The sequence below is a fragment of the Phasianus colchicus genome, chromosome 12, assembly GCF_987193195.1.
Source record: "Phasianus colchicus chromosome 12, bPhaCol1.hap1.1, whole genome shotgun sequence".
Lineage (NCBI taxonomy): Eukaryota > Metazoa > Chordata > Aves > Galliformes > Phasianidae > Phasianus > Phasianus colchicus.
The window spans coordinates 20,701,626-20,720,609 of record NC_143447.1 but is presented as its reverse complement, the minus strand read 5'-3'; the positions used below and the strand labels follow the sequence as shown (position 1 = coordinate 20,720,609).

Genomic DNA, 18,984 nt, shown 5'->3' with positions numbered 1-18,984 from the left:
CCTATGAATTCTTTTTGTTAGAAGACAAGCTATACAACAACACTGGGCATTGGAAAATAAAGGATTCCCCCTAGCGCAGACAGAAGTGAACAGAAAACTAGTAGCAGAGATTACAAGCGGGAGCAGATAACCATGCATTCTGACCTCAGGCTGCAATACTAGGACCTACATGCCATACAGAGAAGCAACAAGTTGAACATGTATACAGGAATTCAGAAGAACATGGAAACAATTCTAGTGGCCTACAGAAGGCCCAGGAGCAGTTCTTTAAGGCTGACAGTCTGTATCCTGAATTGCTGCACTGTATCATTCACTGGAAGGTAAAGCTTCTGTATTTAATCTAGATTACATTCATGCAGAGAGCCAGTGTTGGCATTTTGCCTTACTTTATGCTTATAGACATGCTTGTAAGTCATCCTAGATGATTTTTAAAACCATACTAGAGAGCAGAGCAGCATAGGATTTCCAGCTACTATAGAAAGCCAATGAGTACCTTTATTGTTAGCATTTGAAAAATGCTGTTTAACAGAAGATGCTCCCCCAGTCATAAGGATTTCAGACCACAAATCCAGGAAGTTCTGCTGCTGATCTGATACCAGGAGAACCTTCAGGTTATGGAATGGGTTTTCTCGTGGGTGCCTGTGGAAGAAACAATTGCAGACTGTTAAAGATATCTGACAATCTTACGGCTTTCCAATACTTCAAGGGAACTAATAAGCAGGAGGGAAATCAACTTTTTACATAAGTGGACAGTAATAGGACAAGGGGGAATGGTTTTAAACTAAAGGAGGGAAGGTTTAGTGGATGTCAGGGGGAGGGTGCTGAGGTGCTGGAACAGGCTGTCCAGAGAGGTTGTGAATGCGCCATCCTCAGAGATGTTCAAAGCCAGGTTGGATGGGGCCTTGGGTAATCTCATCTAGTACTTGATCTAGCAGTTGTCAACCTTGCCTGCAGCACAGGGGTCGGAACCTAGTGATCACTGAGATCCCTTCCAACCCAAGCCACTCCATGAGCCTATGATAACCCCAGATTTTATTTGAGGACCATTATTTACCTCCCCACATCAACTGATCGGCTCCCATATTAGTACTTTTAATATCTTAACAGCACACATTCCTGAAATACCTGGAACAATTTTCCTCTATTTACAGATAGTCAGAGCTAGACCACACTGGCAGTGTGCGCGCACATACACGTGGGTACGCATATGCATGGATGCAGCCACCTGACTGCACTTAGGCTTATCTCTGATCCTGAACAACCTATTTTGTGCATACCCAAAACACCTCAGTTTTGATAGGGCCAAGCAATCTAGCATCAGTCCCCAGACCAAGAGATTCCAGGGCTTTGAAGTCTGCTTTTGTCTGCTCACCACTGTCTCCTAGGAGTCTCAGAACAGAACAGGGATCAAGTTCTGTAGAAATGCCAAGAAAGTATCCTGAATTCAAAACATGCCATAGTGAAAAAGTTACAATAGTATTGCTCTCTGAGCTATTAGAGAGACCAGCTAAGTGAGTGGGATGTCTTGCATGAATTTCACGTTTCTTAAGAGACCAAAATCTCTCTTCCTGGGAGACTCTTTTTGTACATACAGCAACCAAATCCACCTTGGTGTTGGAGCCACATCCAAGGAAAAGGAATGGAAATGCATTTCTATATAAATGGCAAACATGGGGAGCAGTACTACAGACACCTTCAGAACTTGCAATACTCAAAAGCTAACCATGCGTAAGATCTCTTCCTTAAATCCATAGCCTGTGCACTTACATCTTGGTTATTACTTACAGCACTTACCATTCTAGCAGTTTTTGCTCCTGAAGGCTATAACCAGCTGGCAAAAGGTAATTTCGATAATTTTGAAGCTGGTTAGCATGACAGCTATCATAATCCCAGATATGAGACACGCAAGGGATCCCTCGGGCAAGGCACAGCAAGTATTTCCGTGTTCGACAATGCTGATCCGCAATTAAAAGACACTGATATGCTGCATTACACTTCAGGAGAGATTAAAAAAAACACATAAACTGGAAATAAAGTGCTTGGAAAAAAGCCTTGAAATTATCTGCAGCTGAACAGTAACAAAGAAAACAATCAAAACACTTTTCACAGCCTTATTATGTGAGAAGTGAATTCAATTCACAGACCAGAATAACCTATTCCAAGATGTGTAGCACATAGTAAAAACTCCACCTATTGTTTTTGTATCATCTCTCTCTCTTCGATTTCAGATAAAGGAAGAGAAACATCTTTTAAACCGTGACTTAAGTCAGTAAAGACAACTCTACCCTCAGGCAAGACGCTCCAAAAACAGTTTACATTTTTATTAGAAATCAGCATTTTTTATGAGGAAAAGTAAAAATAAAAAATAAGTCTATAATTTGCCTTGAAGTCTGCACAACAGTCTTCTGGCTTTGCCTGCAATCTTATGCTCTCTAAATAAAACTTCAGGAAAAGAGTTGTAAACTAAACAAAGAAGTTAAAGATTTATTCTGGGTGCTATCATTACTTGTAGATTCTGCCAGTATCACTACATCAACCTTGAATTTCACACAAGACTAGGATAAATCCCTTGTATAAATTTCAATAGTAAACTTCAATTACTTGATTTACTGGATATGTAAGAATAAATCCAGTTTATCAAGTGTCATACTTGACAAAACTTGTTTAATAGATTACAGTACTGCTGATGGGTACAACTACAATATCACTTTTAAGGCCTTCATCAGCTCTAAAATGCATCTGTATTCTGGTAGCATTACTTTGAATCTCTGAAGTTAACTGGCCCATATTACTAAGAGTCACTTCTTTATAGGCAGGCAATCTCAAGACAACAAATTTACTGGAGTACTGCATCCAGTTCTGGGCCCCCAACACAAGAAGGACATGGAGTTGTTGGAGCAGATCCACGAAGATTAATTAGAGGGCTGGAGCACCTCCCTACAAGGAGGGGAGGAGAGAGCTGGGGCTTCTCAGCCTGGAGAAGAAAAGGCTTGGGGAGACCTTATAGCAGCCTTCCAGTACCTGAAAGGGGCCTAGAGAAAAGCTGGGGAGGGACTTTTTGTAAGGTAACGTAACAACAGGATGAGGGGCAATGGCTTTAACTGGAAGAGCTTAGATTTAGGCTAGGTATCAACAAGAAATTCTTTACTGTGAGAGTGGCGAGATACTGGAACAGGTTGCCCAGTGAGGTTGTGGGTACCCCCTCCCTGGAAGTACTCAAAACCAGACTGGATGGGGCTGTGAGCAACCTGGTCTGGAGGGAGATGTTGGAACTAGGTGATCTTAAAGGTCCCTTCCTATCCAAACCATTCTATGAGTCTATGAATTCCATTTGTCTGTTCTGCAATTTGAAGTTTCCTCAATCTATACTGACTAACCACCTTGTATCATTCCTCAGATCAGAGGGTATACTTTCAGCTGCTTCTTGATGCCTGGTCAGATTGACAGCTGTTTTTCATCATGAGTCATTTATTAATTGTAAATCTGTTTCAACTGTTGTCACCCCATAGTGTGTTTCAACAGGAGCTATCCTACCCATCCCATTCTACTTGACTCCCACTTAAACTAGGCAGCATTTCTCATGGAAACAAGGACTGTCTCTAGCTGTCCAGATTTCCCAGGTAACGCGTAAGAATTATCACCACTAAATCACAAAGCACTAAATCACAAAAGTTTAATTATTCCCTCCTATAAGAACTGTGTTTAGTTTACCTGCTATTCATCAGGAAGTGCCAAAAATGGAAAAGGGAAATGAAAAAAGGGGAAAGAGCTCTATAGGAGCTCCTTCCTCTACACCTCATCCACCACCTCGGCTTACCATTACACAGCTGAACACTGACACAGAAAAAACAACTGTTATATAAAAGGGAAAATGCTTAACATACATCTTGACTAAAATAAGTCACTTTCTCATTGTGATGCTGAAAACCATTGTGGATGGTGCTGCTTTTCAAGAGAAGCCTCAAGGCTGAAAAAGTGTGCTGACAAGTCTCATGAAGTTTAACAAAGGCAAATCTTCAGTACCTCACCCAGGTAGGAATAACTCCAACACAAGTACAGTCTGGGGACTGATCAAGTGAAAAGTAGTTTTAGAGAGAAGAACATGGAGCTCCAGGTGGAAGAGAAATTAAACATGAGCAAGTAAAGTGTATTTGCAGCAAACCAACCAGTATTATTGGCTGCATTAGGAAAAACAGAATCATAGAATCACACAGGTTGGAAAAGACCTTAAAGATCATCAAGTCCAACCACAACCTAACCCATACTACCCTAACTCTAACAACCCTCCGCTAAATCATGTCCTTGACCACCACATCCAAATGGTTTTTAAACACATTCAGGGATGGTGACTCAATCACCTCCCCAGGGAGCCTATTCTGGTGCTTAACAACTCTTTCTGCAAAAAAGTGTTTCCTAGTGTCCAACCTAAACTTACCCTGGCGCAACTTGAGGCCATTTCCCCTCCTCCTGTCACCTGATACCAGTGAGTAGAGAGCAACCCCGCTCCAGATGTAAGCACCTTTCAGATACTGAAAGAGAGTAGTAAGGTCTCCCCCAGCCTCCTTTTCCCCAGATTGAACAGCCCCAGTTCCTGTCACAAGTCAACCCCAGCTCCACATCCCAAGTCAGGGAACGTTATCCTGCTGCTCTATGCCGCACTGGCAAGACCAGATCTGTAGAATTAGGTTGTACAGTACAAGAAAGACACGGACACCAAAGTAGCTCTCTTGGCTGGGCTTGCTTTTAAGATCGTCTAGGAATTGGTGCACATGGCATACAAAAAATTGAAAAAGCTGGACTTGTTTAGACACATGAAGAGACTAAGTCGTCTCACCAATGCGTATTAATGACTGACAGGAGGACACAATATAGAGACAAATAATATTTGATGATATCCACTTAAGACAAGATACACATTTAAATACAGAAAATTCCATTTAAATATACATATATATATATATATTTTTTTTTTTTTAAATTAGAAGCAGTCAAACACCTCTGCCCAGAGAGGCTGTGCAATCTCCAGCCTCAGATATTCACCTGGACAAGATCCTGAGCAACTTGCTCGAATTGGTTCTGCTTACAGTAAGGTGCTGGAGTAGACAATTTACAGAAACTCCTTCCAATCACAATTACTTTGGCTATCATTCTATAAATTAGCGAGCAAGCCTTTACCTGTGTTTCATTGAAGTCTTCCAGGATATAGCCAGCTCCTGCTCGCAGCTGCTGTGCTATATAATGTTTGTTATACGGAGTCATCTCTAAGAATTCTAAAACAGAAATAGAAAGTAAAGATTTTGGCTATAATTCACTCACATTCGCAAAAAAAACAAAGGGAAACATGACTATTAGCTTAACTAGCCAAGTAAGCACCTCATGGCTTTCTTTATGCTGAAGTTCACTATGTAGAACACACCTACTTTAGCAAAGGCAAACCCAAAAGGCAGCAACCCATTCATACTTTCAAGTCCCCGCTTTTCCATTGCTTATCTCTCAAAATCCTGCTTCTCATATTACATTTTTTTCAGACTGCTGGTCTCACCTTTCTTAGTTTGCTCAGCCTTATAACCATCACTGATACAACATCATACATTTCAGGCTGTAAATTCTCTAAAACAGGCTGAGTCTTAGCTCCTTTCTGCAAAGCATTAAAGAGCAAAAGAATAAAACAAGCACTCACAAATGCCTGACCAGACTGCATCCAGCCCTTTTCCTACAGCCACAGCATTCCACTTGAAAATACAGTGGGTAAGGTTCACCTCACCTTCTTCCTCCTCACTACTCCCTGCAGGACCATCTGAAGGCTTCAGGCAATTGGCCAGTTTGTCACCGGGTGTTGCCATGGTGAGGAGAAAGGCATAGCCCAAAAAGAGGGTCTTATTCTGTGGCAATGGTCCATGATGGTCCTCCAGTACTGGGGGATCTACACCTTCACAGGTACTCACAAATTCTCCTGTTTTCACAGCCCCTGTGGAGAGATGGAAGCACCATGAGTCTCAATTCAGGTTCAGCACAAAGACCTGCAGGAGGATTTAGAATACATTCAACTTCAGTTACTTTACTGGAGAAGACAGGGAGACAGGTCTTGGTTAGGATTAGGCTAGGATAGGTTGGTATCTTTTATCCTTACAGCTGCAAAGAGTCCTCAAATCAAAACTAGGTAGTGACTAATGGGACAACATTTCAGGTTACTGATAGGCTGCCAAAGAAAGGGATCCTTCACAGCATTAAGTCTGAAGGCACTTTATGACTTACTAAGCAATAAGTTATGAAAGGAGACGCAACTAAAAAGATTCTCACCAGGCTTTACTGTTGCTGACTTACGGCCACGTTTAGCTGGGGATCTCTCTTCCTCAGAAGCAACAAGTTTCCTTTTGCCAGAAAGCACACCTGGTGGCACACGCGGACTTTCCATTCCTTTACGAGTGGGAGTTGTACTACTGCTGGAGGTGCTGGGAGAGACAAGGTTGCTGCGTCGCTTCCGCTTCCCCTCCACAAGATTATCTGTAATAGAATGTGAAAATTAAACTAGTCACCTACTGCCACCTAATTTTGTGACCTTTGTTCATCCAAAGATGGCTGAACTCTCACTTCCCACTCTGTTCAGTCCAGCCAATCAGAGCTTCACGCATCTTTCAACTCTTTTTAGGCCAACCAAGCAACAAGCAGCATGGCTTCCTGCTCTCTGGGTTTCTGCATGCGCTGTTCCTGCCCTTTTCAGCCCTACCCAGAAGGCGATAATTTACAGCCCTTTTCAGTTCAGCTAATGAGAGCACGGTGTTGCTTCCCACTCTTTTTGGCCTGATCACAGCATGGCACTGCATTCCATCCTTCTCATTTCCACTAGAGCACAGCACTACTACTTCCCACCCTTTTCAGCCCAACCAGTGAGTGTGGTGCTGCTTCCTGCTCTCCTCATCCCAACAAATCAGAGCGCAGTGCTTCTTCCTGCCCTTTACGGCCCAACCAATCATAGCATGGCACTGCTACCTGAGTTTTCAGCCCCACCAATCATAGCACAACGCTGCTTCCTGCTCTTCACATCCCAACCAGAGCATGGCACTCTTCTCAGCCCAGCCAGAGCACAGCATCACTTCCCACTCTTTTCAGCCCAACCAATCATAGTGTGGTCCTACTTCTCTGCCTTTTCAATTGAACCAGAGTGCACTGTTGCTCCCTGCCCTTTTCAGCCCAACTTATCAGTGCACTGCAGTGCACCCTGCCCTTTTCAGTCCAACCAGAGTGCAGTGCCACCTCTTGTTCTTCTCATACCAATCATAGCACAGTACTTGTTCCTGCCCTTTACAGCCCAGAGATGAGGTGCATCTATGCTTTTTAACCCAATCATACCACAGAACTGCTTCCCACCCTTTTCAACCCACTCAGAGCATGCTGCTGCTTCACACTCCCCTGATCCCAACCTAACCAGAGCACTGTGCTGCATCCCACCCTTTACAGCCCAACCAACCAGAACACAGCACCTCCTACCACTCTTTCCAGCTCAAGTGATCAGAGCATGGTGCTGCTTCTTGCTTTTCTCATCCCAACCTACCACAGTACAGTCCTGCTTCCCACCCTTTTCAGCCCAACCAACCTGTGTGCAGTGCCTATTCCTGCTCTTTTCAGCAGAAAGAAAGCATTGTGCTGATTCCCACCCTTTTTGGTCCATCTAACTGGAGCACAGTGTCACTTTTTGCTCATCTCAACACTGCTTCTCACCCTTTTAAGCCCAACCAATCACAACATGTTGTTGCATCCTGCTCTTTTCATCCCAACCAATCATAGCACAGCACTGCTTCCCATCCTCTTCAGTCCAACCAATCCATGCACAGCACTGTTTCACAGCCTTTTTAGCCCAGAGCACAGTGCTGCCTTCCACCCTATTCAGTCAATGAGAGCTCAGCACTGCTTCCACTCCTCTCAGCTAAACCCATCAGCATGTGCCACTGCTTCCTGCACTTTACAGCCCAACTGTGCAGTGTTGCTCCCACCCTTTACAGTTCAACCAATCTGAACAACACTGCTGCTCACTTTTCAGCCCAACCAGAGCATGGCACTACTTCCCACCCCCATCAGTCCAACCAGAGTGCAGTGCTGCTTCCCATTCCTCTAATCCCAACCAATCAGGCAGCCTTAATCAGCAGACAGTGTCAAAGGCCTTGCTAAAATCTACCTAGACTACATCAACACCAAACAGTTCACCCAGTCACAGAAGGTGCAGATGAGGCTGGTCAGGCAGTACCTGCCTTCCATAAACCCACCTGTGGTTGTCAGGCCTGATCCCCTAGCTGTCCTGTAACTGCCATGTGATCACACTCAAGATTATCTGTTCCATAACCTTCCCCGGCACTGAGGTCAGGCTGACAGGTTTGTAGTTCACAGAACCAAAAAGCATCACAGCTTACCAAGACTGATGTCAGCTGCCTTAGTCAGGGGGGTGACAGGCTCATAAGGACCTAGTCCAAACTGCTCTCGGAGCTTATTTCCTTGTTCCAGAGACAGGATAACAGCCATTCGCTTGTACCACTTCCTCTGGCCTTCCTTTTCAATGCAGTAATACAGCTCTCCAGACTCCTTCCGGTGCCCCTTCACTACACCTGACAAGACAGCAAATGACATTGTTAATCTAAGACACTCAGGTTGAGGAGCACTCATTTCTCACTGGACTGGGCAGCTTGAGAACTCGTGGGCTGAGCTCAAGGACTACCCTTACCTGCACTGAAGTACTCATCCTCTGAGAGCGCAGTTACTTCAGTCTCCAGTGGGATAGGGTCACAGAGTAAAATATCTTTTCCTAGTACATCGCATTCATATCCATCATCAAAGAGAAGTTTGTACTTCCCCGCTCCAACATCTTGAGTAATCATCCCAGAATAGAAGTACCCATTTGAAGACCACTTTGCTACAACCCTGAGGCCCACAAAGCTGCTCCCAGCAGATGAGTCTGCACAGTCTGAAGGACCAGCCACCACCTGTAATGGGATTTCTGGAGAATCACTTCGACGTAAAGCACAGAAGCCAGATGTGTCAGATTTCTCCCCTCCATCTGGTAGGCGAATTGTACGAACAAACGATTTCTCCTCAGGCGATCCTGTAGTTGAGAGATCCTCCACAACAGGAATTCCAGCCAAATCTCTGGAGAAAACACAAAAACAGTCCCAGAAGGAACAAGAAATTTACCAAAGAATATTTGTGCTACATGCCTGTTGCTGCTACACACTATCACCAAAAATTACCTCCTGAAACATTTAATTCATTTTCCATCACATTATGACAATAGTTCCCTGTTCTCTTCTTCAACAGTAAGTTAAGATTACAGGCTCCTTTTCCCACAGTACCTTGTTCCAGTTGTTCGGGACGGTGGGCGGCCTCTTCTTCCTCGCCCACGAGGTGTCACAGGTGCTTTGCCACCCTGGCGAGTACCAAGCATAGAGTCCTCCTCTTCCTCACACAGAAGTGCTGCTCCTGCCTGACTAACTCTGAGAGGAGATACTGGTTGTGCAACTCCTTTCCTAGGACTAGAGAAATCATGAGTTCAGTTAACCATTCCAAAAAGAGATGCAACTTCACCATACTCTACACCCACTACTACACCCACATCCCTTAAAAACTCAAAGATTTTGCTTATCTTCTGAATCCCTAGAGAGTTTAAGAAAAGCAATGCATCATGAGGAAACAACCGCTACTTTTTCAAAAAAAAAAAAAAAAGATGGAAAAACAAAGATTGTTGCATTGTTTCTGTTCATCAACACAAAAATCCCTGGTTTAGAGTCTACCCTGCTTCAAATTCCACCCAAGCCAGCTGTTCACTTCTGTAAAATATCTTATCTTCCATTCTCAAGGCTCTACACGTACCTCAGTTTTCCTAAGACACCTCTGCCAATGGGTAAAGCAAACTCTCCACTTTCTGTACCACACATTTTCCCTTTGACAGCTCCAGTTCCTCGTGCTGAACTGCTGCTGTGTGTGGCAGAGAGACTGCTGCTTGCTCCACTGGATGTGCGGTGGAGGCTTGAGGCCTTAGAAGAAAAGGAGCTGACATCACCAAGGTCCCCTGAAGTCAGCGATGAGCCAACTGTAGTTCTAGAGGAAGACGTGTCAGTCTCACACTCCTGGCACTCCACTACAGGCTCCTCAGTTTCCTTATGAGGAAAAAAAAAAAAAAAGCAGTCACTTTGAAGGTGATGAACTTGCTAGATGAAAGCTCTGCAATCACCAGGCAAGAGCACAGACAAGTTAAGAACACATTCACGAGACTGAAAACAGCCATGCAGATTGAATCTGGACTGATCTATGGCAGACAGCAGCTCTGACCATGTAGCTGCTCCTGTACGAAGACATCACATGAAAAAAAGATGAAAAGTCATCAGGATAGGAGGTTGAATGACTACAAATTCAAAGCCATAAATTAGTCTGGCTTTGAATGATTTCCACCCTTTCAGAGTGGGAGAGCGTAACAACTACCTGAGATCCTAATAGTGATTGGATACTACTAAGCCAAGATCAATTTCCAGAGAGCTAGTCATTTGGAGCTATTCAAGTTCCATGGATATGAATCACAGAATCACAGAATCACAGAATCACTAAGGTTGGAAAAGACCTATAAGATCATCCAGTCCAACCATCCACCTGTCACCAATGGTTCTCATTAAACCATATCCCTCAACACAACATCCAAACGTTCCTTGAACACCTCCAGGGTCGGTGACTCCACCACCTCCCTGGGCAGCCCATTCCAGTGCCTGACCACCCTTTCAGAGAAGTAGTATTTCCTAATATCCAGCCTGAATCTTCCCTGGCGAAGCTTGAAACCATTCCCTCTAGTCCTATCACCAGTTACACGAGAGAAGAGGCCGACCCCCAGCTCGTTACAACCTCCCTTCAGGTAGTTATAGAGAGCAATAAGGTCTCCCCTGAGCCTCCTCTTCTCCAGACTGAACAATCCCAGCTCCCTCAGCCGCTCCTCATAAGGCCTGTGCTCCAGACCCCTCACCAGCTTTGTTGCCCTTCTTTGAACACGCTCCAGGGCCTCAATGTCTTTCTTGCAGTGAGGGGCCCAGAACTGGACACAATACTCAAGGTGCGGCCTCACCAGAGCTGAGTACAGGGGAACAATTACTTCCCTACTCCTGCTGGTCACACTGCTTCTGATACAAGCCAGAATGCCATTGGCCTTCTTGGCCACCTGGGCACACTGCTGGCTCATGTTTAGCCGAGCGTCAACCAACACCCCCAGGTCCATTTCCTCTACACAGTCTTCAAGCCATTCCACCCCAAGCCTGTAGCGTTGCTTGGGGTTGCTGTGGCCAAAGTGTAGAACCCGGCATTTGGTCTTATTAAACCTCATCCCATTGGCTTCAGCCCAGCTCTCCAGCCTGTCCAGATCTCTCTGTAGGGCCTCGCTACCCCCAGGCAGATCGACACTTCCAGCCAACTTGGTGTCATCTGCAAACTTACTGAGGGTGCACTCAATGCCCTCATCCAGGTCATCAATAAAAATATTGAAAAGGACAGGCCCCAGCACCGACCCCTGGGGAACACCACTCGTGACCGGTCGCCAGCTGGATTTAGCTCCATTGACCACCACTCTCTGGGCTCGACCCTCCAGCCAGTTCCTTACCCAGCCAAGAGTGTACCTGTCCAAGCCACGGGCTGCCAGCTTCTGCAGGAGAATACTGTGGGAGACAGTGTCAAAGGCCTTGCTGAAGTCTAGGTAGACTACATCAACAGCCTTTCCCTCATCCACCAGGCGGGTCACTAGATCATAGAAGGAGATCAGGTTGGTCAAGCAGGACCTACCCTTCGTGAACCCATGCTGGCTAGACCTGATGCTCCAGTTGTCCCGCACTTGCCGTTTATGTGTCAACAAAATGCTGATACCAAATGTTGACAGATGAATTGAGAACAGTTATACAGTTGTGTTCACACAGCCTATGCAAACACATTTAAGGAAATTTAATTCTGTATTTTAATATTACAATAAATAATTTCACATGTAGTGACAAGTATGAAGGCACAACTAACTGAAATAATTTTTGCTCTTTATGCCATTACTCATTGTAGCAATGCAGCACAAGACACATGATTTTTACCTATATAAAATATAGCAGTAATAAGCAGTAAAGTTTTATTGCTAGCAGGCCAATAAGATTACCATATATATCAAATCAGCATCTATTGACTATTCTTTGAATTTCCCTTTTTGATCTTTTGATGAATGAATGGCACGTACAGCAACACAACCATACTAAAAATTGGCTTATTTTTTTGTGTTTTCTAGAATCTGATCCACAGGACTCAGAAGTCTGTGGACCACAGGTAAGAAGTAACACAGCTGCAGAATATACTGAACAGTCTGAAATAGTTCAATTTTACAGGAAGATGTGATTTTTGCTAACAGAATTTATGCCCATTCTGAAGTCTCCACTGACAAAATAAAAAGAATTTTGAAATAGCTGGAAGCTCAGTGAAGTCTTCCGTTCCTTTCTTGGGTAATTAAAATAGAAAGCATCTCATGAGAATACAGTAACAGGCACAAAATGCACCAACACCACATAAAACCACACAGCTTTCCATGTAAATAGGGTGGTCTACACATTTGCTCACGGGACCAGTTTGTCACACTGCACTGCTCACTCGCTAATGCTTTCTGCAGCCATAATGTTTTAATTTTCATTACCTCATTCTTCAGCCAACATGTTATTCAATTTTAACCCTGGAAATGGGAACTTACCTCAACTACCTTCCGTTCCACCTCTGCACCATTTATGTAGTAAACATCAGTTATAACACGGGTAACCACAGTGCGCACCTCTCGAATAGTTCGCACGTGTCGACGCTGAACCTGACCTCTGGGAGGATGAAGGTTAAATTCATCCTCTCCCTGTAATAAAGAGGATAAATTAAAATAAAAACAGACAACCACCAAAATCAATTTCTGTGTACAGCCATCTCTGCAGTACGGTTTTCTCCCCACACCACACACAAGCACTGTAGTAGGAAACCTTGCACCACCTTGTTGGGCAACATGAAAGACCTAGAACAAGGGAGAAGCAAACATTTTTTTCATTTGTTGAGGGGTAAGGGAAATCACAACAGTCCAACGAGGAAACAGTTTTGATATTAATTCCATATACTCTCAGAGCCAAAAATCAAAACCACTATGCAGTGTATTTATGGCCCTCTAATCTCCTATTTCCCAGAGGACACACAATTCTTAATTCAAATTAAGAAAAGATGATTTTCTAGTCCTTATAGTCTCAAGAAACCTGCAAAGTATAACTTCAAAGCAGTGACTTTATGTCCTCAAGAAACTTTCTGAAATACTAATTTCGAAATTATTAATCTTGTTAAAATACTTAACTAGAAGAGCTATTCCTTAACGTGCTTACCCATTGTCATCAAATGGAGCGGCAGAATCAGCTGCCTGAAATTTACTGACACAAACAGTAAAAATTTCATACTATTTCCTCCAACAAAAGCTGATTTTTAATTTTTTAAATATTATCAACTTCTAGACAGAAATACACACAAAAAAAATTACTTGCCATATTTTCCTTGAGAATACTGAGACATTTACTTCCCAAACTTATCTGGTGAGTACTGCTACCTTAGCAGTTGTCTACAGCTGAGATTTAAAAAAAAAAAAAAAAATCTTGTGATATTAACATTTTAAAATAGTCTTCTGGCTTTTTTTGGTTGAGAAAAAAAGTTATTGAGTTTACTGACTGCAGGAATACTTCAGTGTGTTAAGCTAGTAAAAATGTAATACAGGCAGCCTTCATCCCACCTGACTGTGTAGAGAGTCTGTGTCTTCTGCAGAGGTATTCACAAGCTTTTGTCCACCCTCCTCAGTTTGGATGTTTACATCTTGTCGCCCAGGTCTTTGCCCACACATACTGGTTCCCACATCCACTCGCCTGCAAGTTCCTTCTGCTGTTTGTGTTGCTGTTGTAACAGTTGTTGGGGTAAAAAGACAGTCTGCTGCAGTTTGAATCCCTTTAGTATTGGTATCAGCCTGCTTCCCTTGGCTTTCATCAACTGCAACCACCTTACTTGGTTTCTGCTGCATTCTTGCCCCTTCTTCCACCTGCGTTGTTACAATACCAGCCTCCGCTGACTCTTTCTGCTCTGTACAAGAAGGTTGTTGATGGCAGCCCTGCTGCAGTCTCTGAAGTATTAGAAGCTGTCCACCACTGTCATCTGCTCTGTGTTGCTGATTACCAGGATTTTCACATATTTCAGCATTCTTTTCTGCGCCAGGAAAGCTGAATAGATTTCCCCTGCAAACCAGTTATATGCAGATCAAAATTACTGATGAAAAAAAGCAAGAAGTCCAATATTGCCACTTAGGTGAAAATACTACTGAAAAAACAGCAGTGTAATCATCCAATTGCTTCTTAAGTTTGCATAGAACTCAGTGAGTTTTCAAATTATCAAATAACCTCAACATTTCTCAGTTGACCCACACGGCTGCTGGAAGAACGGCTGACACTACAAAAAATTAGGAGTTTTTACAAACACTGATAAAACATACACCTCACATAACAGGCATCATCTATGCAAAATGTTTCTCGAAGTCAAGCCATGCTAATGTTGCTGCTACAGTTTGCTCTGGCATTCCATTAGTTTGAAATAGGTAATCACACCCACCAAGAAGAGGCAGGGGCACCCATACAAACTCCAATATTTCCACTAGAATTCCTCTGCCCTGTCAATGGTGCTATTGATCATTATATCAAACTTATGCACTGAGTTTTAGTAGAAGCACACACCTGGCCTTCCTCATACTTTGAGGTGTGACTGTCTTACATTGTCTGTACACTGTCCAGCACTGGAATACCCTAGTCATCACAATATCTAGAGTAATCATTCAATTATAGGTTACTCTTTCTCCATAGGTCAAAACCTCGTTGCCTTCATCAGAAGATAGAATGCAAAACAGTGAAGCAGCAGATTTCTATAGTAGGTCAGGCAGCCTTATCCTTATCAGCAGTGCAGGAGTACAGCCCTTTTAAAAGGGACTACAGACAGCAAAAATATACGAAATTAGAAGACAGGCAGTAACAAAAACAATAATAGCTCACAAGACCTGGAGAAGGGAGCAAGAAAAGGTATGGAAACAGTATTATCTCATCCCTCCCAAGCTCCAGATCTAACAAAGCTTTTCAGCCAGCTGGAATCACATCACTATTCAGTCAAAAAGTCTGATTATCAAGTGACATACAGACATACAATACTTACTATATTCAGCCCACTATGCCCAACCTTTTAAGTTACCCAGACTTAAGCTAATGACTTTGAACATAATTTTGTTGATGCAGGAAAAAAAAACACAAGTGGAGTTAAATCCAAATAAGACTGGCAGGCAAAGACTGTAAATAGTTACCTAAATGGAGAAGCTGAAAGGCTGTGGTCTCTAGTCTCCTCCTCTCGCCGAACTTCACAGACACGACTAAATACAGATGATGCTTTCTGGGAGCTAGCAATGCAGATTTTAAAAAAAGCACATTGGAGAGTGTGAAAATACAGCAAAACTACAGCTCCTTAAGACAACAACTGGCTTTGTTGACTTATACAGTCACAGAACAAATGAGATGGTCAGACTCAAAGATCAAGAAACACCTTGCATAAGCATTTGTCATTTCTGCCAACAACCTCACAGCCAAGAGCAATCTAGTGACTGCAGAAAATGGAGGGTCAAAAACTGCAGCATTATCAGGAGTTTCACCAACCACTACCTCCAGTAGCCATTGGGGAACACCACTAGATCATTTATGGTCTAACTTAAAATCTTCACAACACAGCAAAAATATGAGGAGTCGTAACGCAGACCCTGAGAGTTCAATCTACACCTAGAAAGGCAACTTATCCTCAAAAAGAGTTTACTTCAAAAAGTTTCTCTGCTTCAAACCATTACATTCACTTCAACAACTAGAGACAGGGTCCTCCAACTCATTTTTATCAGTACTTAAAAAAACATACAGCCCAAAAGTTACAATCAAGCAGTGCTAGGCACTGTTGAAATACAGTACACAGCAACCAGCCTCTGAAACTGTATTTCTTACATAAGAGATAAAATAGATACATACAGAGGAAAAGATCAAGGGAGTAACTTACATTTTGGTCAACAAATTAAACTGTGATCTCAGTACATCAGTGACTTTGTTATGTTTCTTCTATCAGCCTCACACCAAAAAGAATTTTCTTTCAGAACTCCTCAGAGCTGAGATTCTTTGTAGAAAATTGACAGTAAGAAAAGAGGAAACCATGTGTTTAAGTATAAGAGCTGGATAGTGCAGACTTGCATTCTGGACTGCACAAGACATCAATTTCTGTTCTGACTATAATCAAAATGAGGCAAAATGCTGATGCTATCAGGAAGCATAAAGCCTGCAGTGAAACAGCAGGTGGGGCACCCACCCTGTATCCATGCCTACATAGTTAAACTTGACTGGAGAACTAAAGAGTTAATGATATGGCTGCCTCTAAAAGAGCTCCTGTGTCTCACTTTAATTTTTTAACCCGTCTCTGGTAATGAGTAGGAAAGGGATCTAACCAGATTTCTGAATTAACTCTGCACACCAATGAGCCTGGTTACCTGGCAGCAGCAGAGAATCCAATTTTCCTGTCACTGGCTGTGGGCTCTGAAACAAGAAGGAAGGAAGAAGGAAGGGAGAGAGAATTTCAGTGCCAGTCTCTTCTGCTTTTCCAAGCACCCCATACTCAGCTGAGGGGTCACATAAGGTCAGACCAAGTGACCCCAGACCTCCCCACCCAACTCACCAAAGCTTGAGCTTGCGTGTATTTCATATAAATATATCAAGTTCTAGACTAACAGACTGTGTTGCTGTTCTGATTAAAACACTGTCAAACTTGTGTATTCAAATTACACTTCCAATAATTTTTCTTTCCATCAATGTAATCTATTTCCCGTCCAGGGACATCGCCACTATACATCACAATTTTCAGTCTGCTTGAAATACCTTTCCTCATAACAAAGGCCTCTCCAAAGGCCTCTCTTCTCACTCTAACCTTGCTTAAAGCACTGTACACAGAAGCAAATTTAAGTGATGCTGTCCCAGAAGAAAAACAGGATTACAGAGATTGTATCAGGGAACACCACAGAGATTCTGAGTTAAGGCTAAGATCTAGTATACCCTGTGCATTCTGATGCTTCATGCTCTTACTTTCCAAGCTGAATGGTAGGGACTCATCACTCCCATCATTCATGGGGGTAACAAGGTTCATTCGTAGAGAGAGTTTTACATCAGCCTCAGGAACTGCACAAGAATCTCCTTTTTCACACACTTCTGACACGTCTGCTGACACCACTGCACTTTCCACAGTGACACTGTTGGTCCCCATTGTGCCCTCTGCTGTAACGTCACTAGTTGCTATCGTGCTGTCTGGGCAACTATCATCCACTGGAAACAGGAAAAAAACAAAAAAGTACATATGCAAGTAGCCACCATGGTTTCCACTCAGCTTGTGATGAGAATAATTTACTGTTACCAAAGCACCCCTTTGTTCAGCAACTACAAGCTGTTGTTTCATATGACCTTGGCAGAGAAAGTCTTGCAAAAAAAAGGATCATCTTGTTATCTAACTTTTCTCCCCCTCTACTCAGAGGGGTCTTCTGTATCCTTTAATGAGGTGCATACATAAATGTAATGAATATAAGGAGGATGTGCTTCATACAACTGAATACTCAAGCTGCACTAGAGGGATGAGCCCTCCTCATAGAATACTAATGTCTTTTTTGCTATGATACATTTGAGTTATCCAATCATTCTGCATCTAGAAACAAAAGCTTCTGAACAGGCTTTTACTGAAGAACTGTTCAGATTAAACTTACCAATTGGTGTGCTGTGTCTTCTAGGTCCCATTTTAAGTTGGCCAGTGAGAGGTGGCGTTACACTGGTCAGTGGTTGAATGGTATCACCCTCCTTTGGCAAAGCAAAATGAAATGGTGTTCCTAAAAGTCAGGGAGAGCCAGCATTAATAATTTCAGGAGGATGTTCCAGTTCAAGTACCAAAAGCATAACTTACTGCAGTGTAGAAATGAGGAAAAAGCATAACTCAGGTGCTATGCTGTACAAAATCATCCTGAGCAATTAGTTACTGTCTCAGGACTGCTGCTCTAACTGATCTTCCACACACTTTGTGTAGAAATTCTCTCTTGGTTAAAGACTAGACTGCAGTGGCCTTGATGGAATCATCCCCAGAATTTAGACAAAGATGAGACTAAATACAGAGATACGAATCGAACTTTCACAGAACGTAGGTTTGCTTGAGAAACGCTCAGGATTTTGCACAGAAGGCGGCCAGAAATAGAAATTAAGGTTAAGGCATGAATAAATCGTTAGAACTACACGTTGCCTGAATTAATAATCTGACCTCATGCAAAACGATCCATTACCATCATGGACGATGGAAGAGCAATTTACATCATCTAGCTGGACTCATCCAAGAAGCTTTATTCTGCCTCACAGCACCCCTGTGTCCAAAATGAGAGGTGGACTTCACAGATGGACCACTCAGAAGGAGGAATCATATGGTGATTGCCTTCAAAGAGTCAGTCAGTGGCCCAGTGTCCAGGTGGAGAACAGTGATAAGTGGTATCCCACAGGGGGCTGTATTGAGATCAAAACTACTTAACACCTTTGCTGGTGACACAGGTAGTGGGACCGAGTGCACTCCCATCAAGTCTGCTGACAACACCAAGCTGAGCAGTAAGACTGATCCTGACAGACTTGGGAGGTGGGCCACATGAACCTTGTGAAGTTCAAGAAGGCCAACTGCATGACCCTACATCTGGGTAGGGGCAACACCAAGCACAAATACTGGGCAATGAGTGAACAGAGCAGCCCTGTGGAAAATGAGTTTGGGGTTCCAGCAGACTGAAGTCAGCAGTATGTGCTTGCAGCCAAGAAAACCAAACTTCATCACTGTTCCTACTCCCACTTGTTGGACTATTCTTTG

At 43.2% G+C, this 18,984-nt stretch overlaps 1 protein-coding gene across 8 annotated transcripts in view; it reads right to left on the bottom strand.

The window, feature by feature from the left end:
- Positions 1-18,984, bottom strand: part of TP53BP1 (tumor protein p53 binding protein 1) — a 39,747-nt gene that overhangs the window by 462 nt on the left and 20,301 nt on the right. For 6 of the 8 annotated variants that reach the window (XM_090149252.1, XM_090149251.1, XM_090149249.1 and 3 more), the window contains 15 exons: positions 17,858-17,977; positions 17,190-17,426; positions 16,601-16,646; positions 15,389-15,481; positions 13,790-14,282; positions 12,734-12,883; positions 9,856-10,142; positions 9,339-9,518; positions 8,714-9,135; positions 8,406-8,597; positions 6,301-6,504; positions 5,765-5,968; positions 5,176-5,270; positions 1,795-1,994; positions 494-639 (listed from right to left, as the gene is read on the bottom strand). In XM_090149252.1, the coding sequence (XP_090005378.1) occupies positions 494-639; positions 1,795-1,994; positions 5,176-5,270; positions 5,765-5,968; positions 6,301-6,504; positions 8,406-8,597; positions 8,714-9,135; positions 9,339-9,518; positions 9,856-10,142; positions 12,734-12,883; positions 13,790-14,282; positions 15,389-15,481; positions 16,601-16,646; positions 17,190-17,426; positions 17,858-17,977 (3,069 nt within the window). Of the gene's footprint in view, positions 1-493; positions 640-1,794; positions 1,995-5,175; positions 5,271-5,764; positions 5,969-6,300; positions 6,505-8,405; positions 8,598-8,713; positions 9,136-9,338; positions 9,519-9,855; positions 10,143-12,733; positions 12,884-13,789; positions 14,283-15,388; positions 15,482-16,600; positions 16,647-17,189; positions 17,427-17,857; positions 17,978-18,984 lie in introns of those variants that run through there. The other 2 variants (XM_090149253.1, XM_031587995.2) reach the window with 2 other exon arrangements.